Source organism: Mercurialis annua, linkage group LG6 (assembly GCF_937616625.2).
Source record: "Mercurialis annua linkage group LG6, ddMerAnnu1.2, whole genome shotgun sequence".
NCBI lineage: Eukaryota > Viridiplantae > Streptophyta > Magnoliopsida > Malpighiales > Euphorbiaceae > Mercurialis > Mercurialis annua.
This window is the reverse complement of record NC_065575.1, coordinates 40,759,129-40,785,759: the sequence shown is the minus strand read 5'-3', so window position 1 is coordinate 40,785,759 and position 26,631 is coordinate 40,759,129. Positions and strand designations below refer to the sequence as shown.

The window sequence follows — 26,631 nt, the reverse complement described above, 5'->3', positions numbered from 1 at the left end:
CTGTGCACTAAATCTTCTTGAATTCTGCATCATAAGTTTATGTTGGTTTTGACCAAACACTACTACATGGATACTTCCTTGGTACCTACTTCCAAGAACGGCCTTATTATACGAGGGATTGGTAACAAAAATGTTCCAGAAGATCCTCCATTCCCACTTCAGAAGACGGACTCATTACTACTGGATTTTGAAGCTAAAGACACTACAGACTCTTTACTTGGGAACAAGTCATGGCCGCGGCTAACGACCGGATGGACATTGTGGATAGCCCGCTTGCGACTTTATTTTGAAAAAGATTGGGAAAGGCTTGGGTTACTTCAATTGATAAGAATGAGTGAACAATCTTTTGACTTCCATGCTGGTATGTGTAGGTCGTTTCTTCGATACTGGAGTCCTTCTGCCAATTCTTTCCTTTTCCCTTGTGGTCCCATGTCTGTTACTCTGAAGGATGTATTTATGCTTACTGGACTTCCAGTTATTGGTTTCGATGCTCCCTGTTTATTTGAGGTAGACCAAAAACAACTGTTCTCTTGTCCAGACTATCACAGCTACAAGGCATGCATTGAGAAGTGGTGCAGAGGAATGGAGACCCCTTCTTTGGAGGAACATACAGAATTTCTATGGGTTCTCATCTGTAAGTTTATTCTGTGTACCCCTTCTGGTGCTCCCACCAAGGAATCTCTGAGGTTGGCGAGTAAGTTGGCCACTGGGACTTTTGTGGCTCTAGGGTTTGTATTTCTGGGTGCTTTTTATCAGGCTCTCCAACAGTGTGTTACCAACAAGCCCTTAGCCAGGTTGGGAGGTCATATGTGGTTGCTACAACTGTGGATCTTCTCTTACTTCCCTGAGGTTAGGGGCAAAGTACCAGGTCCTCTTCGTATTTCCATTATGGATCTTCTGGAGGCTAAGTGTTGTTTAGAGGAAGGTGCAGTTTTTGACTTTTTGGGAGCTTTAACCACTAGAGAGGCGTCTGCTTTCTCTGTTTTTGATCTCCCTTTTCATATGCCTCTCTGGATGGCTATCTTTTCTGGTTACCCCAGTGCCCTTCTCTTGGTTAAGAGAAAGCTTCTTTGTGCTTTCACCACTTCTAGAGTATTGTTTGTGGGTGGATCCCAGGCTTTTTCCACTCGTTCTTCTAGCCAGCATCTTGTGTGGAAAGTATATATGAGCAGTCTCTGGAGTAGACAATTTGGGATTGGTCCTGGCCAGATTCATCCTTTCTTGGCTCTTTATGCTACTCTGACTGAGTGGACTAGCAGTGTTGTGGAGAAACTCTCGAATTTGCATGTTCACTATCGCTGTCCTTTAGTGGAGAATTTGTCCACTTCTCATGACTTCGCTTCTTGGTGGACAGAGCGGTTCCAATTGATCCAGTCCATGCGTGCAGGTAATAATCTCAATTCTGCACTTCATCATTTGCTTCCATGTCTAATTTTTAACTTTGCAGCCGCCAAAACTCCTAAGAAGTCTACCTCCTCTGGCACTCCTAAGGAAAAGGCCAAAAGAAGGAGAAATGATTCATCAGATTCCGCCAAATCCTCTAGAGAATCTTCTGGTGAATCTGTCAAATTTTCTGGTGCATCTTCTTCACAGACGAAACGGCTTAGGCGTTCTGGGAGAGTGGTGAAACCAGTTAGGAAATCTGGTGGTCCTATGCTTGACCCTGACACTGTGATCTTAGACGATGAAGACACACCACATTCTCCATCTTCTCATGCTGCATCTGATAATGAAGAAGAAGATGTCAATGGTGTTGACACAGGAGTTGATGCTGAAGACAATAGAGTTGTTGAAACAATTGAAGAACAACAAAATATCAATTCATCAGCTCCGATCTCCTCAGGTGCCGTTTCCACTTCTTCAGGTGCCACTACATCTTCTAGTGAATCTGAGGTAAGCGCGTGGCTTTCAATCAAGAATCAATATTATTTTCCATTTCTATTGAACTGACCCATTTTCACTCCAACTTTTCAGGAAACCATGTCACAAATCAAGAAGCTCTCTTCGATCTTGAATGAAGACGAAGACTTAGTGGATTTGAGCTTCTTGGACGAAATGGTTGCCCCAGAGGTTAATACTTCCTCGGTTCCTTCTCCAGCTGATGTCCATAATGCCCTTTCTGTGGTCAAGCGAGTTATGGGCCAACACATTTCTGCCATCACGGATTCTCAGAAGGAAGATCTGGTTTCCTCTTTCAGCATCTTACGTCGTGTTCCAGATTCCATCATCACTTCTGAGGTAGAGACTGAGATTCTGGAGTCGCTGAATATGTGGAGGTCTAGTGTGGAGGTTGAATGCAGTGACCTTCCAAAGTTAGATTCCTCTAAGGCAAACAATGCTTTGTATTTGTCTTTGGGATCCAATAAGCGAGAAGTGGCCCAGCAGATTCGGGATATTGAAGCTAAGGGTGAAGCCTTTGAAGAGGAAATTCAAAAACTGGAGGATGCCATTGAAGTTTTGAAAACCAAGCAACTGGATCTCTTAGAGGCATGCAAGCCTCTGACTACTAAGTATCAGGAGATTGTTTCTCAGTTCCAACCTTTGCATGTTATCATTCGAGAGAAAAGGCATGATATGGCCGCCTGGGTCAAGAATTGTGCCAAGGCTCGCCAGGACAAAATAGATTGCCTTTCCAAGTGGAGTAAGCTGCAGCATTTTCTCTCCGATTCACTCTCTGCCTCCCTATCAACAGTTCCTTGAAGATTTTTTTTATTATTATGAACTGTTTTTAGGATAGCTTTATTTTAGACATTATGACTTTTGCTAAACCAACAAGATTTCTCCTGACTTTTCTTTTTAGATGAGAACAATTTTCATACACGGCCTTTGGCCAGTATTTGTCTGTTGTGACACGTACACTTTTACATATTTTCACTTGTGCATGCATTGCATTACAGAGACGCCATACAGGTACTTTCTAAACTTCAAATGTCTTGGTGTGAAGATGGTTTTGCCGCCATTTGTTTGTTTGTGTGTTCCACACCAAGATTCACTTACAGGTACAGCCATGCATTTGCATTACACTATGTGTTTATATCCCTGGTATGAAGATGGCTTTTGCCATATACTTGTGTAGTGATGTGATGTCCATATCAGGGCTTGTTTCACGAACAATGCACATGTGTCACTTACAGCCATGCATTTGCATTATGTGGCCGTTTTGTTGTGTTTGAATTTCTTTTGAACTTTAGCCTAAGTAGCCAAACAGCAGTTAAGAAAATTTTCAGGAGATGTTACTTAGAAAAGTAGAAAGTAGCCAACTGGCCAACTGTTCATTAGGGAAATCACTGCTTACAGTACAATACGATATTTACAAAACAATACAGGAAAAGAAAAAACACTAAACAGAAAACACAAGTGAGCCATTCATTTGGATGAATTACTCATTCCTTCCCCTTTCCCATATAGTTGGGAAATACTTTTGCAAATATTTCCCGTTTATAAATCTCTTGTGGGGTTCTCCTGACAAACTTGCCAACCAATAAGCATTACCATCCAAAACACGATGTATTTTAAATGGTCCTTCCCAATTGGGCGACCACTTTCCAAACTCTCTTTCTTTGCTTCCAGGTGGCAAGATCAGCTTCCACACTAACTCTCCTTCAATGAAACTCTTCTTTTTTACCCTTTTGTTATAGGCTCTTGCAATTTTCTTCTTTTGCACAATCATTCTATTGAGAGCCTGTAACCTCTCTTCATCCACTGCTTCCAACTCCATCAACATAGCCACAGAATATTCATCAGATGTCAAACCATTTTGCTCAGCCACTCTTAACGAAGGAATGACGATTTCCATAGGTAATACCGCATCATGGCCATATACCAAGGCAAAAGGGCTTACTCCAGTAGCTTCTCTTTTAGAACTTCTATAGGCCCACAAACTCTCTGACAAAACTTTATGCCAGCTTCTTGGATTATCTGCTAACATTTTCTCCAAGATCTTAATTATCACTTGATTTGATGCTTCTGCTTGTCCATTGGCTTGTGCATAATGTGGCGTGGATTTTAACAGCCTGATACCATAATCTTCTGCAAAATCTTTCATCTCTTGCCCTGTGAACATAGTACCTTGGTCAGAGGTAATTGACTGAGGAATCCCAAACTGGTGAATAATTTCTTCCTTGATGAATTTAATTATATCCTCTTGACCAGTATTTTTCAAAGGTTTAGCCACCACCCATTTTGTGAAAAAATCTGTGGCTAACACAATGAAACTATGCCCTTTGGAAGAAGTAGGATAAATCTTTCCTATGAGATCAATGGCCCAACCTCTGAATGGCCAAGGTTTAACGAGGGAATGTAAATCATCCGCTGGAACTCTTTGGATGTTATTATACTTCTGGCATTGTCGACATCCTTTGGCATACTTGATACAATCTTTCAGGATTGATGGCCAGAAATAACCATATCTCCTGACCAGCCACCTCATCTTAGTTCCAGCTTGGTGCGCTCCACATACTCCTTCATGGACCTGCCTCATCACTTCAAGAGATTCTGGGTGAGAAAGACATCTTAGCAAGACGCCGTCAAACCCTTTTCTGTATAGCTCATCTTCCATCAAGACATAATTGGTGGCCTGCACTCTCACCCTGTGCGGCATTCTCATTCCAGGATTCTCCAAATATCTTCTGATGTCATAACGCCAATCAACTGCCGTGGTGACTCCAATATCAAAAATCTCTATTTGGATTCCTCTTTCTTGAATTGATGGATGACGTCTTTTCTCAACCGCTAAAAACTTGTGGGTTAATTCTCCTGACATTCTTAGACCAGAAGCAATTTGAGCTAGTTCATCAGCTTCCCAGTTAGATTCCCTGGGAACATGCACAAAAGATACCTCATCAAAGCAATTAAGCAACTGAATTGAGGCAGTATAGTAAGGTGCTAGAGATAAACTATTGCAATTATACTCCCCTGATAATTGCTTCAAAACAAGTTGAGAATCACCCATTATGATCACATTTTTGGCTCTAAGCGTTTGTAGAATCTCCAAACCAATCACAAGAGCCTCGTATTCCGCCTGGTTGTTGGTACACTCAAAGTCCAGCTTAAAGGATAAAGCCGTCTTGGCGCCTGTAGGAGATGTGATAATGATTCCTGCTCCAGCCGATCTTTCCGTTGATGAACCATCAAACTTGAATTCCCATACACTTTCTTCCACTGCGTAAACCTCTAGGTCTCCTTCTCGCAAAGTTTCACTTGTGGGATGATCGGCTATAAAATCTGCCAGTGCCTGTCCCTTCATAGATTTCTGAGGGCAATAGATTAGTGTAAATTCACATAAAGCAAGCAACCACTTACCTATCCTACCACTTAACACTGGCTTATTCAACATGTATTTTACAATATCCGTCTGAGAAATTATGTAAACTCTTGACCGTACTAGATAATGCCTCAATTTTACACAAGAGAAATATAATGCTAGACAAAGTTTTTCTATGGGAGAATATCTAACCTCTGTAGGTACTAGAGACCTACTTAAATAGTAAACAACCTGCTCATGACCTGATTGATTGTTTTGTGCCAGTAAACAACCAATAGATTCTGTAGCGGCTGAAATATATAATTTCAAAGGAATACCTTCCTTAGGAGGCATTAACACAGGAGGTTTTGACAAATATTCTTTAATTTTTTCAAAAGCTTGTTCATGTTGTTTTTCCCATATAAACTCAGTAGCATTTTTTAATCTCAAAAGGTTAGAAAATTCTTTGGTCTTTCCAGCTAAATTAGAAATAAATCTTCTTAAATAATTTACCTGACCAAGGAACCTCTGTAATTCCTTTTTATTACGAGGCGGCTGAACTTCTAGGATTGCTTTGGCTTTATTTTTATCAATCTCCACTCCACGTTGGTGAACCAAAAATCCTAAAAAGTTTCCAGCCTGCACTCCAAAAGCACATTTGAGAGGATTTAGCTTTAAATTATGTGTTCTCATCCTTTGAAAAGCATTTCTCAAATGAGCCACATGATCTTTAGCTCTTTTAGATTTCACAACGATATCATCAATGTATACCTCCAAGTTCCTGCCAATCATATCATGAAAGATGGCATTCATTGCTCTTTGGTAGGTAGCTCCGGCATTTTTCAAGCCGAAGGGCATGACCACCCACTCAAAGGTTCCAATTGCACCTGGACATCTAAATGCTGTCTTCCAGGTATCATTCTCTGCGATAAAAATTTGGTTATACCCAGAATATCCATCCATAAATGATAACAATTCATGATCAGCCGTTGCATCAATTAAACAATCGGCTATAGGCATAACATACATATCTTTAGGTGTAGCAGCATTTAAATTTCGAAAATCAATGCAAATTCTAAGCTTACCATTTTTCTTTACCACAGGTACTACATTTGCCAGCCAATCAGTATATCTCACTGTTCTGATAAAATTGGCCTTAGTCAACTTTTCAATTTCTTCTTTGACTTTTAGCTCCACCTCTTTTGACATTCTCCTGGGTGGTTGACGATGCGGCTTGAATTCAGGTTTGATCGGTAGGCGATGTTCCACCAGATCTCTACTCAAGCCAGGCATCTCCTCATAACTCCATGCGAAACAATCTTTAAATTCCAACAAAACTTCTTTCACCTGTTCTTTCAAATCTTTACTCAACAAACTACTAATGAAAGTTATTCTGGGATTTTCAATGGAACCTAAATTTACCTCTTCCAGGGGATCTTGCACCTCCATTTTCACATCATCTGAAGCTGGGTGCGCTGTCTCCAAATCCTCTAGCTGAATTTCTTCACCATCATCTTCAGGTTCTTTTTCATACAGTAATTCTCCTTCATTTACTTCAATTATATTTTCAAATCCCACCCTATCCACCATTTGCTGCACATACCCTTTCCATATGGCTGCTGCAGCTGCTGCCAATTCTTCTGTACTGTACTTAATCATCAAATTCTTCTATGATTGGTTCCATCGGCCAGTAATAAGGCATGATGGTGTTAGGAACAAAGATCGCCTGTGAAACTTTCTTAGTGACAACCATGTCTTCACTTCCCATATAAGCATATTTGGGATCGCCATTCTTTTTCTTTCCAGCAAATTTAATTGGGCCAAATTCACTATCATAAAAGCGTGCATCAACAACATCTGCATTGGCTCCAAATGGTTGGCTATCTGCCCATACAATCTCTACATCATCTTCATTCCACAAAATTAGAAATTGATGGAGGGATGACGGTACACACGAATTCGCATGAATCCAGTCTCTCCCTAATAAAGCATTATAAAGAGCAGACGTATGGACAACAAAGAAAGCGGTAAGGGAAGATTTGTTACCAACACGAGTCTCCATGGGTAGAACACCCAAAGTTCTCGTACTTTCTCCTGTAAACCCAGTAACCATAACTTCTGTTTCTATAAGATCTTCTTCTGTTCTTCCAACGGATCTGAGCATCCGTGCCGGTAAAATGTTCACAGCCGACCCATTGTCCACCAAAACCCTTTGGATTGGCTTACCCTCCATGTGAACCTTTACATACAAAGGTTTGATATGCTTTGACATTTGAGGAGACGGCTTCTCCAAAATCACCTTCTTAGGTAAATATGGACCATTAACCTGAATAGTTAATCCAGTATCCTGGCAATTATCTTCTTCTTTGTTTGCCCCCACAGATCGTTTGACATCAATCAAATCTTCCTCTCCTGCTTCGTTCTTAGACAGAAAGATAAAGGGCAGAGTTAGTGATGAAGTACCACAGTTAAGAGGAATAGGAATTTCACCTACAAATAACTCTTTATTCTTGTTGGTTTCTGGACTAGAAGGTGTCAAGAGATCATCTAAGTCTTCATCAACTTCTGCATCCTCCAGGGCTTTACGTCCAAACTTCTTCTTTGTAGGTAAACTCGAGACCACGGGTGTTCCTCTTCTTTCTGATGCTCTTTGCCTTTGGAATCTTCTTTTTTGTGTTCTAGTGAGCCTTTGAGGAAACTTCTTGTGTTCCACCCTGTGCCATTGAAAACTTGTAGGAACGGTACGTGGGCGTACAAAACGCGGCTGAATTCTTTGAAAGTTCAGATTCCTTTCCCCTCTCTGATATACATAAGGAGGAGCATGTTTCTTGTTGGAGGACCATTGGTTTCTTATATCTCCTCTGTTGGTGGACCACTGGTTTCTTGCATCTCCTCTGTTGGTGGACCACTGATCTCTTGCATTTATGACTTCTCTTTTCATCCGCTCCTGGAATTTCACATGTTCAAACCTGTTCTTCTGTATTCTAGGCTGAACTTTTTGGAATCCATCTCCTTTGAACTGCAAGATTCCTCTCCTTTTCTTCTATAGCATTCTCCATCTCTTTGATTCTCCTCTTAAGATCTAGGAGTTTCCTAAGATCAAAAGAAGTAGCATTTACAGACACCACAGGTGGAAATGGATCATCATCAATCAACATTGCCTCTTTCTTTTCAGGAAACTTCAAAATTCCCTTGTTAATCCTGTCCTGGACGACATTCCTGAAACTCCAACAAACATTAGTAGCATGATTCCATGAATCGTGATACTTACAGTATTCTTTCCCTTTGAGTTCCTCCTTTGAAGGTGCCTTGTAAGCTTCTGGGAAAGAGATGAATTTTTCTTTCACCAGAAAATCAAAAATCTCTCCAGTCTTTGAAACATCAAACGTATATTGCGGCTGTGCACTTGAGGCATGTGGCTTTTTCCACGTGTCAGGTACTTTTTTCACTAACATTGGGCAGATGCAAGATCCTGAGGAGTTCAAATCTGCTACAGCAATATCATGGCTCATCTCCTGGAAATATGTACCCATGGAAGTTTTCCTCCCGTGGTTCTCCTCTCTCAAGAGATCTTCATATTCTGTGACTTTTGCAGCAAGTTCGAAAAAATCACGAAACTCCATCCCTTGGAACTTCTTTCTCAACTCTATGTCCAGACCCCTCTGTGCCAGTTTCACAAACTCAGTCTCCGGCAAGTACACTTTGCAGCGACTCCTCAGCTTCTTAAACCTAGATATGAACAAATCTGCAGGTTCTCCGGCCCTCTGAGTTATTCTTGAAATTTCAGCAATTGAGATCTCAGGTTCTGCCCGGAAGAATTGAGTGTGAAACTGCCTTTCCATCTCCTGCCAAGCAAAAATGGAATTTCTAGGAAGGGTGGCATACCAAGTGAATGCCGCTCCAGTCAGTGAATTAGGAAATAATCTCAGTTTAAGATTTGCAAAATTAAAAACATTTGCTAACTCTCCGCATTGTATGGTAAACCTTGCCACATGTTCCAAAGTTGATTGGCCTTCATCTCCTGAGAACAAAGAAAAGTCAGGAACTCTATAACCTCTGGGATATGGGTTATCTCTGTCAATTGCTTCAGGGTATGGCTTGTGAAACTCTGGCCTTCCCACTTGCCTTAAGCCGGGGCCATAGAGTTCTTGAACCATTTCTCTCACAGCATCAATATCCACCTGGTTTTGAATCACAGGAGGTTGAAACACAGGCACTGGAGTAGCATTTCCTCTTGGGATTCCACCACAGTTATTTCCCATATGGTTAAAACCTTCATCATACACATTAGGTTGTGTATTAACATTAGTATGCCCGAAATATTGTGGTTTCGTTCCTTGATGGCAAGCTCCCTTGAGAGGGGTGCCTATCACCTCATTTTTACGATGAGGAGGAACGTACCTTTCCTCAGAAAAAAGGTTAACAATAGGAAAAGGTTGAGATGCCTTACTTGATTCTGCTACCTCCTGAACATGATTTCCAGATACATGCCCCCCTTCGACTTGTTTTAAACTCTTCTTTTCAGAATCCTCCTTCTGAGCCCAACTCTTCTGCATTTTTTCCACAGTATCAATCATGATCTTGTATTGTGCCTTGCTTTCTGTGGAGTACTCATCAATTCTCCTGGCTTGTTTCCTAGATTCTTCTTCAAATTTCTCCTGTCTTACTTCCATTCTTTTGAAATAATCCATCATGTGAGCCATGATGCTTTCAGGAGAATCCTCAACCATTTTCTCCTTTCCTTTTTCTTCTGCAGTAACAGGTCCTACTACAGGAATGACATTTTGTGGCGCCTCTTGATTTTCATTATTTGGAGGCGCAAGTGACTTCTCAAACTGTTCAACCACTGTGTGAACTTTTCCTCCTGGCCCTGCTGTTGCAGGCGCGCTTTCCTCCTCCTGAGAGTCGGATACATCTTTCCCTAAAATACTGCGAGTCCTTGGAGCCATCTTTTGATAGTCCCACTGGGCGTGCCAAATTGTTTCCCTGTTTTTTAAGAAAACGGTTGGTGCTTTTGAAGTGTGTGCGGGCGTGCCAGAGGTTGGACCTCAAATTGAAAATTAAAAATTGATCAAGCGATTGTGAGATTTTCAAAGGACGTAAAAAATCTAAACGTTCGTAAAGAAAAAACTCCTAGAGAAACTTTGAAAACAAGAATAAACTTCTGCAATTAAAATCTAAAATTCAACACTGTAAACTGCTGAAATAATGTTTAAAAACAAAAGATTGAAATTGCGAAAGATGTAAAGCGTTTACAAAGGATTGCATAAAATAAAAGCTTTTGGTGTTGATAATCTCCTGAGAGTATTGAGTTTTTGTTGAATTTGGCTGGGGCTTCAAATCGTCATCTTCTTCTCCCTTTTATAGCGTCTGTAGAAACTGCCTGGTGATAACTGCCTCTTTAACTGCCCACGTCTTCACAACGCTTCCCACTTCTACAAACTGCTCCTGAAACATCGCTTTACAAAAAGCATGTGACTTCCTGGACCTTGGCCAATTGAGCTTCTGGGCTTCTTCTTCTAACGGACTTCCGGCCTTTTATTCTGAAATTCTCTTTTCCTCCAATTCAAAGTCAGAAACAAAACCTTTGAGAAATCTCTTGGAATCAAATCTCTTGTAATTAACTTCTGACAGTGAAATCTCTTGGAATTAACTTCTGACCGTCAAATCTCTTGGAATTTAACTTCTGTAGTCGAATCTCTTGGAATTAACTTCTGACCGTCAAATCTCTTGGAATTTAACTTCTGACCGTCAAATCTCTTGGAATTTAACTTCTGTAGTCGAATCTCTTGGAATTAACTTCTGACCGTCAAATCTCTTGGAATTTAACTTCTGTAGTCGAATCTCTTGGAAATTAACTTTTACAGTCGATTCTCTTGGAAATTAACTTTTACAGTCGAATCTCTTGGAAATTAACTTTTACAGTCGAATCTCTTGGAAATTAACTTTTACAGTCGAATCTCTTGGAAATATCTTGGAAAAGTCAAATCTCTTAGAAATCTCTTGGAAAAGTCAAATCTCTTAGAAATCTCTTGGAAAAGTCAAATCTTGAAATTAAATCCTCCACGTCAAATCTCTTAGAATTAATTTCTCCACGTAGCTTATGGGCTTTATGGCCTTCGGGCCATATTTTAAATTTTAGCGCAAACACATTCAAATCCATCAAATTTGCTACAATATGCCAATTTAGTTCTTAAAATCGTCAAACGAACTAATAAACTCATTACCTGATCGTATTTCTCTTAAAATCATTATTAGACTGCTTTTCTTTTTAAATGTTGTAATAGGAACTTTTCGGGTTTGGATTTCTTCAGAAATCCTTATTGTATTTTGTATCCGAACTGATGCCTTTTGTTGCCGTCTACTATAGCCTAGCCTTTAGTATTGCCACCTTGAGTGTGCTATTTTTTGTGCGAAAGCTATTAGTGTCGGTTTTTGCCACTGTTTGTGGTTTAATATAAATATCTATTCATCAAAAAAAAGATTCCAATCAAATATATGTGCCCAGAAAATTGGTGTCAACAGCTACCCTAACCACACCTCACCCATTTGAAACATCCATTTGAAGTTTATATAATTTGTCACACGATCAAGATAAAGTAGAAAAATACGGTTTATTATGCCAAAACAACATATACCCATATCCTCTCAAAGTATATAATATTAGATTTAGTTGGAGTCTTGAATTTCAATCTGAAATTAACATGAGAAAAGGAATAAATGTACGTAAAATGCGTGTCGATGAGTTAGGTACATGGTGAGGGATTTTGATCCAATTCCAAATTATGTGATGCGAGGAGCCGAGTCTGCTTGCTCTGATTTATTATAAAGATATCCCAACTTGGGAGATAAATGTATAGATAAATATCCAGCAAAGTGAAATTCCTTAGCCACAACTTTCTACAGTAACCTCACGTTGTATACTGTGTCTCTTTCAATTCTCTCTGTATCCCACTTTTTAGATTATTCAAGAGCTTTCGTGCATGGCTGGTGATGTCAAAATATTCACTAGCAAATCATCCGTAAACGGCCTTTCATTCTATGATGAGGCGTTTTATGATATATAAGAGAGTACGTGCATGAACTTTTTCTGGGATTTTTTCTTGTTTCTTCGCCGATATTCCGACTGTACCTTTGGCAGTATAAATTCCATTTCTTACAAAGAATAGTAATAGATAACGACTACTCATCGTTCGTGTTCATATCATCCAAATTTGATGACCTATTTTAGAATATATCTTTAAGTAACACAACAATTTAGGATTTTAATTTAAGACTTCAGATCCAAGAAACTAAATTAACAGTTAACATACAGGTTGTCAGGTTGATGGATATATATTTTAGAATTTTAATTTCCTAGCTAGCTATTTTGTTATGGGAACTTATGATCTTGATATATTCACCATTATCAGATTAAACGTTTTTAAGTAATCCAAAAAAGATCGATCCTCCTAATTAAGCAATCAACCGATCCTTGCTAAAAGAGGAAAAGTTTAATCTGGTGAATGGATCAATTAGTCATCAGGTGCATTAATTAGGAATATTTTATTTCATGCAACTAGCAGTAGTGCATAACTAATTCTTATTCTTACAATCTGCATGTATATGCCGACACATATTTGTAGAAATTTTATGCTTTAGAATCGGATAATAAATACTTATCCTTTTTGAATATATGCATATAGAGCGCCAAGTAACGTACGGAACGCATGCAGTGTTTTTACTGTTAAATAGATCTCACAGATTTTGTAGTGACTCTATTGCAAAATCTCTCACTTCTTTTCTCTTTATCAGCATAAAATTTATAGTTGCTAATTATTTGATGAAGTCAATAAAGATTCTAAAAGAAATATTAGAACAAAAAAGTATATCTAATGACATGACGGACTAATTAAATGATGTTTAACTATTTCTTATACAAAATATGAAGAAAAAAAATCAACTAATTTAATGTTGAGTAAGACAGATTTATAAAAATAAAAATAAGAAAAAAAATTATAAATCCATTACTTTGACTCTCTTTGACACATATACCATAAAAAACATTAAACACTATCCATCAATTTTCCAAGTTGGTACAACAAGTACATTCAAACTCTAATTAGATCAAATGTTATTGAGTTTTTTTTTCCTAGTTGAACTAATCAAGTAAATCTGAAAAAATTAATCCACATCGAATAAATAAAACAATATAAACAACATTTAAATTCATACCAATGAGCTATAGCTCAAATAATCAAATGATATAAACGCTGAGTAGCAAACTGTTAGGTCGTGGGTTCATTTCCTCCCACAAGCGCTCCCCCTCCTCAAATTATAAAAAAAAAACATTTAAATTTATAATATTTAGTTGATTTTTCATTTTTCATTTTTTTTAGAATCCTTTTTCATTTGTTATTATGTCATAAAATTTAAAACAAGTAACTATAAAGTACTTTGCGAATCAAATGATTCTATCGATCACATTCACATCAACATATCAAAATAAACCCAAAACCCCACCATCATCACCACTATAAATACATCTCCAAGTTCATCAAATTTCATCACCAACAAATTTCAAGCCTTTAGCTACTTCTTACTCAACAAACACATTCTCAACAAACTTCAAATCTTGAAACCAGCCATGGATGCAGTAACAATACTGGTTGCAGAGAGGCCACTGGTGATCTTTAGCAGAAGCACTTGTGATATGAGCCATTCCATCAAGACACTACTACATGGATTCGGTGCAAACCCTACAATATACGAGCTTGATCAAATTCCAAATGGGCAGCAAATCGAAAGAGCATTACAGCAGCTAGGGTTTCCAAACTTGCCTGTTGTATTCATCGGAGGAGAGTGCGTCGGCGGTGACCGCCAAGTGATGAGCCTCCTCCTCAAGAACCAGCTTGGACCACTGCTCAAGAGAGCTGGTGCCATTTGGGTATGGAACAACTAGCCTATCTTTGGCCGGGAAACTCTACTACGTTTAATTAGTTAAAATTGAGGTTATTGGACTAATACTGTTGGATTATAAAATTAATAAAGGGTATTTTTTGACCCTTTATTTCCAAATAGATTAGATACGCCATAGAGAAACTTTAAGTTGCTACTTGTCAAGTTGTTTTAGCTATAGTATATCTAAGTCAAGAATCAAGCCAACTTTTTGTATACGTTGGCCAATTATTCTTGCCTTTTATATTTCATGTATTCTTCAAATACTATTGTATTGAATATATGCATAATTAATAAAGTAGAGTTGCCTTTATTTATCACTCATGTCTCAAATCACTCAGTTCACTATTTAATTAATTCCATTACAACGTATTCTTATTAATTCAATGATTATTCATAGGCAAAATAAAATTATTTTTTAAAACTTAGTATTTATACTAAACATATAATGATTTTTTAATCTTGTCAGTTTAATCTCTTATTTTTTCGATCTTTATAGTGATTCGTTTTGAACTGATGTGGCACAATGTTGCGGTCTTAAGGTACAAAATTTATCCTACATAACGGATAAAATTTCACGATATGTTAGCTTCAAATGAGTCGTAGCCTCTTAGGTATATTTTGCAAAGATCTAGTATAGATCAAACTGAACAAAATTTAAAATTCATGGTGTATTTGGAAAAGATATTAATATTGTTAGACAAATTCATTTTTTGTTTTATTTATATTGTTTTTTCTGAATCTGTAAGAAATATATATATATATGCTAATTATTCTTGCCTTTTTAACCATTTTATATTGTATTGAAGTAAAGGCCTAACTGAAGAAGAAAAAAATTAAACATTTACGTGTTGCAGCTATTTTAAACCAAACTTTTAAGTTTACCATCGGTAAAATTATATTTATAATTAATATTTTTATTAAATATATATAATGATTATTAGTGATGATTTAACATTAATTTGTAATAAAGTGATAATTGATAATAAATTTAATATTTTAATTTACATCATTTATATAAAATAAATAAATAAAATGGATGCTTGGCTTTTGGGTTCAGTTCGGTTTACCGAAAACCGCAATTTTTGAAAATCCTAAACCAAAGCAAACCATTTTAACTACTCCATTCTCAATTTAGATTCGGCTAGGTTATCAAATATATTTGCTGAAGACTAAAGGGCCGTTTGGTTCAAGGTTCGGAATGAGAATCAGAATGAGAATCGGAGTGAGAGGGAATGGGAGTGGGAATGATTGTTTTCATTTTTTGTTTGGTTCAAAGTGTAGGAATGGGAATGGGAATGGGAATGGGTAAAGTTTAATAAAAATATTATTTATTATTTATTAAAAATATTTTTTTAATTTTTTTATATATTTTTCTATATCAAAAAATTATATTTTTAAATCAATTTTTTTAAAATCAATTTTTTTAAAAACAATTATTAAAAAAATTTAAAATAAAAAAATATTAATTTTTTTTTATTTTAAGTATATTTTTTAAAATTTTAAAATAATTTTTTTAATAATTATATATTTATTATTTATCATTAAAAAAATTTGTTAAATTTTGATTCGCATTCCCAAAAGTTCATTCTCATGGGGTAAGGGGGGAATGAGTGATTCCCATTGAAGGGGTAATCACATTCCCATTTCCTAGTGTAATTTGACAAAACAAACACAAATAATAGAAATCATTCTCATTTCCATTCCCGTTCCCCCTTTTTTTGGCGAACCAAAGGGCCCCTAAGTTTCAACAGCTACCCTAACTAACCTTTTGAAACGTCCATAATTAACGACTGATCAAGTAAAAGTAGAAAACTACTGCTTATTATGCTAAAATATATCCTCTCAGAGTATATTTTATCTTGATATATATGATATTCACAAATCTTAATATATTAGATTTAGTTAGAGTCTTGAATTTGAATCTGAAAATAACAGGAGAAAAGTAAAGAAATGGAATAAATGTACGTAAACTGCGTGTCGATTAGTAATGGATTTTGATCCAATTCCAAATCATGTGATGCGAGGAGCCGATCCTGCTTGCTGATTTGTAAAGATATCCCAACCTGGGAGATAAATGGATAAATGGGCAGCAAAGTTAAATTCCTTAGCCAGAAATTTCTATTCTATCACATGGCTGGTGATGTCAAAATATTTATGGAATTCACAAACAAATCATCCATAAGCGGCCTTTCACTCTGTGATGAGGCGTTTGATGATTAATATCAGTACGTGCATGTACTTTTTCTGGGATTGTTCTTGTTGCTTCGCCAATATGCCCACTGTACCTTTGGCAGCATCAATTCCATTTCTTATAAAGAAAAAATGATAACGACTACTCAGCAATATTTGTGTTCATATCATCAAAATTTGATGACCTATTTTAGGATATCTTAAAGTAACTAAATTAATTTAAGAGTTCAGACCCAAGAAACTAAATTAACTATTACCCTCATGCAAATTATCCGAAATTAAGGAATAGTTAACAGGTCAATGGATATATACTTTAGGGTTTTAATTTCCTAGCTATTTTGTTATTGGAAACTTATTATTGATATATTCACCATTATCAAACTAAACTTTTTTGAAGTAATCCCAAAGAGATTGATATCCTCCTAATCAACCGACTGCTAGTTGCATGCAATAAAATATTTTGCGGCATGCAGTGTTTTAACTGTTAAAAGATCTCAATTTTTTTGTATAAAGTGACTCTATTTCAACATATCTCTCACTTCTTTTGTCCTTATCAGCATAAAAATTTAGTGTTGCTAATAATTTGATGAAGTCAATGAAGATTCTAAAGAAGTATTAGAAGAAAAAAAAGTATATCTAATGGAACAACAGCAACTAACTAAGTAAAAGACGTTTAACCATATTTAAAATCATAATATTTACTTGATTTTTCTTATTCTATATGTTATTACTATGTCAAAAAGATTTATAACAAGTAGCTATCTAAGTACTTTGCGAATCAAATTAGTGACACACGTTAACATTTTATTCTCTTTCAACTGATTCTTTTGATCACATTCACATCCACATATATCAAAAGAGACCCAAAAACCACTATAAATACATCTCCAAGTTCTTCATATTTCATCACCAATTCACCAGCAACTTTCGAGTCTTTAGCTACTACTCACTTAACAAACACATTTTCAAAAAAAAAAAACTCCAATTGTTAAAGCCAGCCATGGATGCAGTGACAATGATGGTTGCAGAGAGGCCACTAGTGATCTTCAGCAGAAGCACTTGTGACATGAGCCATTCCATCAAGACACTAATACATGGATTCGGTGCAAACCCTACGATTTACGAGCTCGATCAAATTCCAAATGGGCAGCAAATCGAAAGAGCATTACAGCAGCTCGGGTTTCAAAACTTACCGGTTGTATTCATCGGAGGAGAGTGCGTCGGTGGTGACCGACAAGTGATGAGCCTCCTTCTCAAGAATCAGCTAGGACCACTGCTCAAGAGAGCCGGAGCCATTTGGGTATGGAACGACTAGCTTATTTTTTGGCATCAAACTCTACTAAAATTAGTTAAAATTGAGGTTATTGGACTAATTATACAATAATAAAGGGTATTTTTTGACCCTTTATTTCCTATATTAAGGATTAGATACGCTATAGAAAAACTTTAGCTTGAATATGGTTGTCAAGTTGTTTTAGATATAGTTATCTAACTCAAGAGTAATACCAACTTTTTGTATACGTTGTTGGTTTTTAACCATTTTATATATTATTGTATTGAATATGCATGATAAATAAAAGTAGAGTTGCCTTTATATATCCCTCATGTCAGAAATCCCTCAGTTTATTACTTAATTAATTCCCTTATTACAATGGCTTCATATTAATTCAACGATGGAGTTTAAGTATTTTTGCGGTAACCAGACAATAACAGCATATTATTAAAAATTATAAAACGGTTATTATAATATAGTATTTTTAAAAAATAATTGTCAAATTGTAAAAAATTATAAAATAATTAGCAGATTGTAGTATTTTTCATAAAATAGTTATCGATGAAATTTTTAAGGTCAATGAAAACCAAAATAACCAAATAACAAAGTCAAAAGATATGATACTGAGAGTTGGCCTTTTCGGCTTAAAATACTTTTAGAATAATATTTGCACATGCACATAGTCAAAAATGACGAAATTAAAGTCTCCTACTTAATTAATTTCCTTCCATTGTCGAAAGAAAATATTAAATAAAGGTAACAAAACTTTAGTTCTCTAAAACAAAAAAGTAACACTTCACTAATAAGAAACAATTTTTTTTTATTTAGTCCCAGCACTGAATATTCTAATTTGTCTCATTACTATAATTTATATTATGATCTTAAAAGGTCGGGATAATCTCATTATTGAGTCCGACGTCCTTGACGTGGTTTTGGAGATAAAGAATCCTTCTTTGGTTGAGTGTGAGTTGTTAGTAGTCGATTGTGAGGAATTAGTTAAGCAGTGTCATAATATCATTTTTATTTTTGTGGGCGATCTGCGAATCAAGCTGCACATATTCTTGCGCAAAACGTCCGTTCCATTTTTCAGGTCATCAGGTGTGGTTCTGTCACTTTTTTAAATTTTTCATAACTGTAACTGCTTCTGATTTGATCTAATGAAATCATTTAGCTCTCAAAAAAAATATTATGATCTTAATAAAATTGTCTAAAGATTGGCTCTGCCAAATGTGAAGGACATGCTTCATGTATTATATTAGGTTATATTGTTTCAATATGTAAAATTGGCAAAACAAAATATAAAAATGATTTTTTAAACAGCAAATTATTCTAACGCCTCTAATGTTTGTCATAATTCGCAGTTTGATACTTCTTGTTTAAAAATCAAACGATTTGATACTTTGTTTTGATTTTGTAATAAGTCTCTTCTATTAAATATGGGTACTAAATCGTTAACGGAATGAAATGTAAGGTACCAAATCATTTGAAAATGAGGTATCAAATCGTTTACAGGAGTACCAAATCGTTTGAAAGTAAATTTCAATTTATTAACGGAACTAACAGAACAGTTTTATAGTTTATAAAATCAAAACTGAAGTACCAAATTATTTGATTTTCAAATAAGGGGTATCAAACTGTAAATTATGATAAATGTGAGAGCTACTTTTAGAGTAATTTTCTCTTTTTAAAAATATATTTTGTAAAATAGTCAAAGTTATGGATATTTAAAAAAAATATTTTATTATTCTAAACAATAATTTGGACAATCTGGGCAATTAATTTTATAAATTAAGACAAATGTATATAACACCTCAATTTAAATCTATTTTTGGATAAAAAGTTCTTAATTCAATCTCACATAAACATTGCAAACTGAAATGAAAGACTAATCATATAAAATAAATATTGATGAAATTAAAAATCAATAAAAATTAATCCGGAAAATAAATATTGATGAAATAAAAAATCAATAAAAATTAAACCGGAAAATAAATATGGTTTGGGGTTTGAATATAATATTCATAAAAATTAATGTACTAAGATGTCTAAATTATCTTTTAGAGATATATTCTAACTAAATGATCGAAACTATTGATATATTTTAAATATACATGTAGCCGTCCACTATGCATAGACTGGTCGTAAGCCCGCGATGGAATCAAGTTAATATTTAATTTAAATAATATTTTAATTTTAAACATTAATCCAAAAAAAAATATTCTAATATTCCAACAGTAAATTATTTTTAAAGTATTGATAATTATGATATATTTAATATTTTTATATATTTCTTGTGTTTAGTCTTTTTCTCTTCAGTGATTTTCTCATGTTTTCTTGTAAATTTGTATGCAGCATTTTATTCTAATAAAATGTGGATTGAATGCCATAATTTTTAGTATTTTATTTATTTTTTATTAAATATGTTTGTGTGATTTATTTTTTTACATTTTTTAATAAAATTAATGTTTTTTTTAATATATGTCCAATAACCGCACATGTGAATTGCTACATACTTGTTTTTCCTTTTATAAGACTAATTCAAAGTACAAAGCCCCTATACAATTTTTCATGTCAAAAAATGTTGATAAGTTTCAATAACAAAGTATTAAAGAACCTTATAATCCATATCTGGTGATGCCATAACCGACTCTGCATTCTTGCTGATTCATTGACACTCAATACATATATTCGAGATATGAAATCTCCGCCAAGTAAGTTGACATTCTCAAGTTCAACTATATATTCTTCTTTTATCTTCATGGATTAGCCGCTCCATAAAACTTGTTGGTCAAACAAACTAGTATATATTTTTTTATTCGAAATATTCTTTAGTTTTAGCGATACACATTTATTATTTACAGATACAAGAAAAAAAAGTCCTGGCACAATATTTACATAGGAAGAAATGTGGCGAAAAGCGACTGACAAATTCTTGGAGAAATTCTTTCAGAATTGATCTGATGATGCACCATAAGATAATCCCGTATATTATCATTTTCATCCCGTAAATTTTATCTAAATTTTGAATAAAGTAGCTTGCAAGTTCTACATTTTATGTATGGCTTAACACATCATTAATTTAACCCTGATTACACCATTTTATTTTATAGCCCTCTTTTAATCGCACATCTAATTTTTTTTATTTTTTTACTGATTTGACCTCTCAACAATGCAATTGTTTAACTTTTAACCTTATTTTATCTAGCGAAATGGCATGTATTTAAACATTTTGAAGCGCGTAAAAAATAATTAAATTATGCATTAATAAATCTCTACACTTTATAATTTGACCAATAACATCACTTAAGTATGATTTTTCTTCAGCACTTCTAAATATTTATGTATTGTTAGCTTAACCTCTCAACAGTGCAACCACATTATTAGCTCAAATGGTATAAGCGCTAAGTAGAAAACTGCTGGTCGTGAGTTCGATTCCTCCCACAAGCGCTCCCCCTCCCCAAATTATCAAAAAAAACATTATTAGAAACACATAATATGAATTTATGCATGCTGATATGGATTAAAGAAAAATATTTATTTCAAAAATTGGTAATATTATCGATAAAACCACTAATAGATCTGTGTCGCTCAATTCTCTGATACAGAGGCTGCAATTCATGCTTTGATTGATAGAGTTCGGAAAATCAAGATATGTCACATTTACAGATAAGCTAATTTTATTGCGGATCATGTAGCACTCGGGCATCGACCCAGGAAGAATCAATTCCAGATTTAGTAAGAATCCAAGATCAACTTCCTTTCGTAATACCCTACCTCCAGGGGAAGTCGACCTGCTGCCTGTCTCCTAGTGATGATTCTGTGATTGAGTTTTTCTTTCATAATCACCTTCGTTCTAGTTTAATTTCTTGGATCTTGCACGACCTTTATGGTGTTTCGTACTAAGTGGCACGGACACGGAGACACGGACATAGTGAAACAGTGTGATTTTAAGGGTTTTTTCGTAAAAAAATAAAATTTCATGTCTGAAACATCAAGTGTCTTATACGTTTTTGAAACGCAACATAATAAAGTGTCCGCGCTTACCTAGATTTTGTATGAGGTATGATAGAAGTGTTCGGATATATGTCAAGATTTTGAAAGAAGAATAAATGAATATTATATGTGGTAGATGGAGATTGAGATTTATTTGTCAAAGTACGGACGTTTACTCCACTTTAATTACAGAACCAAGCATCTAAGTATTGAAAATGCCCCGTTGCCATCAAGAAACATCCATTAATGGTCCTCAACACCAAAAAGAAGAACAATAATTGATTAGCTGTAAATGTAAATGTAATACATATGCATATAAATAAATAAAAGGATAAGAAGAAGGTGATGATGTGTAAAATTCGAGAATGAACAAAAAGTAAAAGATTCAGTGTCTGAGAATGTCTAGATGCTGACCAAAAACTCAACAAACTGCCCTTTCGCTTGATCTCAAGCCACTTATATTATATCCAACCTTCTCCTTTTTTTCTCTATATACTTTCGGTCAGGGCCGATATTTCTAGTACATCAATTTGCAAAATATGTGCGTGGCGCCCATAAGTTTAAAATCTTTGTCTGTTTTTCAGAAATTCTTTTATAGTGCACAAAGGTGTCAATTCGACACACAGTATTAACAAAATGAACTAGTAATTGTCAATATTATCTGCGGTACACCTCAAGAACAAATGCAAAACCTCCGGAAGATCACTAAATTTGCCACGGATTGAAAAACGCGTCGCAGCGCGTTTTGCGACCAAAAATGTTACGACGCAAATCCGTTGCTAACTGTCATTAGCGACGGATATTTGGGCTTTAGCGACGGAAGTATCCGTTGCTAAAGCCTTGTTTTCTAGCAGTGAGAGTGTCCCCCACGCCACACACATCCGACACATTAAATGTACAGCTTAGTCACTCCTTATGGCCTTACCGACTCTCCTCCTAAATCGATCAACAGAGTGATGATTAACGTAAAAATAAGTACAGAGCATCTCAATGCTTTATAGACATTCACGGTTATTAGATTAATAAAACTTCCTTCATCTACCAGCGTTCTCTTCACCCAAAAACTTCCAAATAGACCCAAGATAAATGTGGCCGTATGTGAAAATTCCATCCCTATCATTCGGAACATATTTTTGAGAATGGTTTGGCTTCCAACACTGTCATCACCATTGATTTTGTGAAGGAAATTGTAATTTATAATTAGGTCATAGTGGTCTACTTTCATGTTCTGACCATGTGCATCTACAACTAAAGATGTTGAGAAAAAAAGTCTAATTTAGAGGTAATATTTGACTACCATTCTTTTCCCTGATTTGCCCCTAAGCTATGGCTAGAACCACATATACTACTCGTTCTCCCTTTAGTCTCCATTTGTCGGCAGGCTTACAAGGATTCATCATTTCAGCCAAAAAGCTAGACAAAGGACGGTTACCATTTCATTCTTATGAAACTAATGTCTAAAATCACCACCATTATTTAACTTCAAAGTAAATGTCACAAACCTAATGTTTCAAACACTTTCCATTGACTCAAAAGTAAAATTTGTTGAACCACTGTGTGCCATAGAATAAAAAGATCTTGGTTGCATTAAACTAATCTAAATATGAGATTCTAGACATACCCTTTTGAACAATTCATATTAACCAGTCACTCACTAATCCACCATTTTATGTCTAAATAAAAGTATGAACAAAAAAATTGGGTATGAGCACTATTTTTTTATGCTGAGAAATTCTCGTGTTAACTCAACTCGTGACGTATAACGTGTATGTATGATAATAGCTAGTTTAAATAAGAATTTGTTTTCTTTTGTGTTCTGATCAATATCAGCATATATCTCTTTCTTTGCACTATATCTTGTATTCTGATGTGTCTAGAAACAGATAAATGATGTGGGGTTCAAGGTATCAAAATCTATATGCTTCTCCTTCTTGTACGGCCTATGAATGGATATTTTTTATCTTACGAGCTAAAAAGCCAGATTGTCGTTTGACAAAAAGGCATTTCTTTCACAAAATTTCTGCATTTATTCGATCTTTCAGATTTCTTGAATTGCTTAAGGGAATCTTGCCATGGGAATGAAAATGTAAAGCAAGTGGATAAACCTTTTTCTTTTTCCACTGCACCTGATGCTCGAAAATAGATGGAAACAATGACTATGTTTAAAGACTGAAAAAAGAACGATAAACTTGACGTAAATGTTCGAATTCAACTAGATAGTATGTTCGGATCATGTGATTATATATATATATATATATATATATATATATATATATATATATATTGATTAATTGATTTAGAATTGAATTTAATTGGTGTTATTTGATCTATGAATGCATAAGAAGGTTAGATTTTATAGCTAATGCATGCAAAATGATGTATGAATCAAGGATTGATGGAAAATACTTCAGGACTAAGAAAAACGGACAAAGAAGACCTTGCTCGAGGTCTGCTCGAGCAAAGTAATAAGCATTACACGAACAAGAGCTTTCCTCGAGCAACTAAGTTGTTCTCCAATAATTTGCCCAAGCACTGGTCGAGCAAATATCCAAGTCTTTCTCGACCTAGCTCAAGTGCTCGAGCAGAAAAGTTTTCTGGAATAGTTCTTGCTCATCGAGCATGTCATGTGATGTTAAATTGTTGTAGTGACCCAACAGAACTATCTGTCTCACAAGTTACAACACTCGATGAGTTAAAAGTTCAACTCGATCATGAACGACAAAAGACGGATATAGGTCATAATTTTCAAGAAATGTGCCAAATTCCTTCAATCAAAATGGTCACAACATATAAAATGCATACTGATAATCAAAAAGAAAGAGGAGGAGGGAATCTGATGACACATCACTCGCACAGTCTATTCTTAATTTCCTCCATTAGATTCTATTCTCAAAATTAAATCTAAACTATACATTGCTGCCTGTATAAATACACCACCTTATGTTTTTTACTCCTCACAACAAAGAAAACACACACACAGGCAAACACACTTTCAACAAGGTTCATAAATTATTAGCACTGCCTATTCCAACAATATTTTCAGCAATGGAAATGGTGAACAGGTTGGTTAAGGAAAAGCCAGTAGTGATATTCAGCAAGAGTTCTTGCTGCATGAGTCATACCATTAAGTCACTGATATGCGGGTTTGGAGCAAATCCAACCGTTTACGAACTTGACAGAATCCCATACGGGCACCAAATTGAGAGGACATTGATGCAGTTGGGGTGTGAACCAAGTGTACCATCCGTGTTCATAGGCCAAAAATTGATTGGTGGAGAAAATCAAGTGATGAGTCTACATGTTCAGAACCAGCTTATCCCATTGCTTATCAATGCCGGAGCTTTATGGATTTAGAGCTGTATCATATGTGTAGTTTCTGCCAGAAGATAGGATATACTACACAAGCTTTATTGATTTTTGTTTGTTTCTTGTTTTTTTATGATTGTATTTTTATCCTGTACTTAATGGTATAAAAGCATAATAGTGTGGCTTTTGATATGCAATTGTGTCTTTCTAGGCTCATAGATATCTTGTACACCCTCCTATGTAGCACATAAACAGAAGAAGGCAAAACAGAAAGCTGGAAACGGAAATTGGTGAAACAGAATGCCGGAAAAGAAAATGTAAAGCTATAAAGGTTTTTGTACAACATACCTTTCAACTAATATCGGTATTCTGATGATCAGGATAGTTTCCAGAGCTGAGACAGAGAAAAATACATATTTTCATTCTGACCTGAGAGCAACAGGATCAGAAAAAATGATTGCAGAAACAAAATCAAAACGATAGACAAACAACAAGAAGACTTATTCCAATCTTATTTGCTAGTATCTTACTTCCCTGACATGGCTGGCGCCTATAACTGCTACTATTTTCTTTATCAACTTTCCTTCTCAGATCAGTCTATCTAGGCAACTAGTTCAGATTGTAATCTTACTATCAAGGTCAATAGATCAAGAACGATTCAAAAAAAAATCACGATTACTAATGTCTAATCACTAACTAGCCTAAATTACCATTGGCTAAGAAAACATGCCACGTCCAAATAACTAAATCACGCAACAATATTACCCAAAACATTATAGACTCTATAGAATCTGCAATTAAACCCAAAAGGATACAAATTCAATCTTCACAAACAAGAAGGAAAAATCATCAATTACTAGTTGAACCAAAGAAAAATACCTCCAAATTCTTCATTATTTTAGGCCAAGAAAAGTGAAACATGTTCTTCACAGATTCCGTCAGATGAAACAACAATAAGATTAGATAACAGAGCACGTTAACAAACATAGAAGAAAACAACAATTCAAAGTATTTTCTCTGAAATATTCAACCTTCATCTGTGGGATCATTGTCAATCGTAATCTCAGATTTTTGTTTACAAATGTTACCTAATTAATCAAACCTCAAATATGCACTAATCTTTGAGAGTAGCTCAAAGAAGCTAAATAAACTCAAAATCTTTTTAAACAATTGGTTTCAATTAGATTTGTGAATAAAATCTCTAAGAATGCCATTTCTATGCTCAAGATTAGCATTCCGTTGCCAATTAATGACTGCCCTATTAACCGTAGCTTTAGCTTCACGAATTTCTTCATCTGAGAATTTGTGTTCCACTATTCCCAATGGCCCTGGCTGCAGTACCTTTACTACCGTTTCCATCTCTTCCTCAAGCTCCCTGTCCAAATTTAACAAAATAAAAACAATTAAAATTGATACTTTGTTTAACTAATTTCATTAAGAACCCTAATTTTGAAAATTGTACCTGAAGATTCTTGAAAACGGCAATGACTTGGTGAGACCGGAAAACGATATGCGCATTTCTTTATTCTGTAATTGATTTCCTCAATGCGACGGCGTTTGCGGTGGCAGTGACGGTGACGAGTGATATGGAAGGGAATGAGAATGGCGGTGTCCACTGTGGAGGAGTTGTATTGAACATGAAGGAAACGGTGTCGTTTTATTCCCACGAAAATGGAACAGATACGAA

The 26,631-nt window shown here is 35.4% G+C and overlaps 5 protein-coding genes across 5 annotated transcripts; 4 read left to right on the top strand and 1 right to left on the bottom strand.

Moving 5' to 3' along the window:
• Window positions 1-66: 66 nt before the first annotated feature.
• Window positions 67-2,711, top strand: LOC126687881 (uncharacterized). Its single transcript, XM_056106370.1, has 3 exons — window positions 67-1,387; window positions 1,448-1,893; window positions 1,975-2,711. The coding sequence occupies exons 1-3, from the start codon at window positions 67-69 to the stop codon at window positions 2,698-2,700; spliced, it is 2,493 nt and encodes an 830-aa protein (XP_055962345.1). The 3' UTR covers window positions 2,701-2,711.
• An 11,070-nt stretch (window positions 2,712-13,781) lies between these two features.
• LOC126653486 (monothiol glutaredoxin-S6-like) lies at window positions 13,782-14,496 on the top strand. Its single transcript, XM_050347388.2, has one exon. It carries the CDS (start codon window positions 13,869-13,871, stop codon window positions 14,181-14,183), a length of 315 nt encoding a protein of 104 aa, XP_050203345.1. The 5' UTR covers window positions 13,782-13,868; the 3' UTR covers window positions 14,184-14,496.
• Window positions 14,497-17,279: 2,783 nt separating this feature from the next.
• LOC126653443 (monothiol glutaredoxin-S6-like) lies at window positions 17,280-17,915 on the top strand. Its single transcript, XM_050347337.2, has one exon. It carries the CDS (start codon window positions 17,373-17,375, stop codon window positions 17,685-17,687), a length of 315 nt encoding a protein of 104 aa, XP_050203294.1. The 5' UTR covers window positions 17,280-17,372; the 3' UTR covers window positions 17,688-17,915.
• Window positions 17,916-24,475: 6,560 nt separating this feature from the next.
• On the bottom strand, window positions 24,476-26,604 carry LOC126686053 (uncharacterized). The gene is made up of 2 exons (XM_050380074.2): window positions 26,407-26,604; window positions 24,476-26,319 (listed from the first exon to the last, which is right to left on the bottom strand). Exons 1-2 carry the CDS (start codon window positions 26,460-26,462, stop codon window positions 26,121-26,123), a joined length of 255 nt encoding a protein of 84 aa, XP_050236031.1. The 5' UTR covers window positions 26,463-26,604; the 3' UTR covers window positions 24,476-26,120.
• Window positions 24,579-25,136, top strand: LOC126686052 (monothiol glutaredoxin-S1-like). The gene has a single exon (XM_050380073.2). The coding sequence runs from the start codon at window positions 24,579-24,581 to the stop codon at window positions 24,990-24,992; it is 414 nt and encodes a 137-aa protein (XP_050236030.2). The 3' UTR covers window positions 24,993-25,136.
• Window positions 26,605-26,631: the final 27 nt, after the last annotated feature.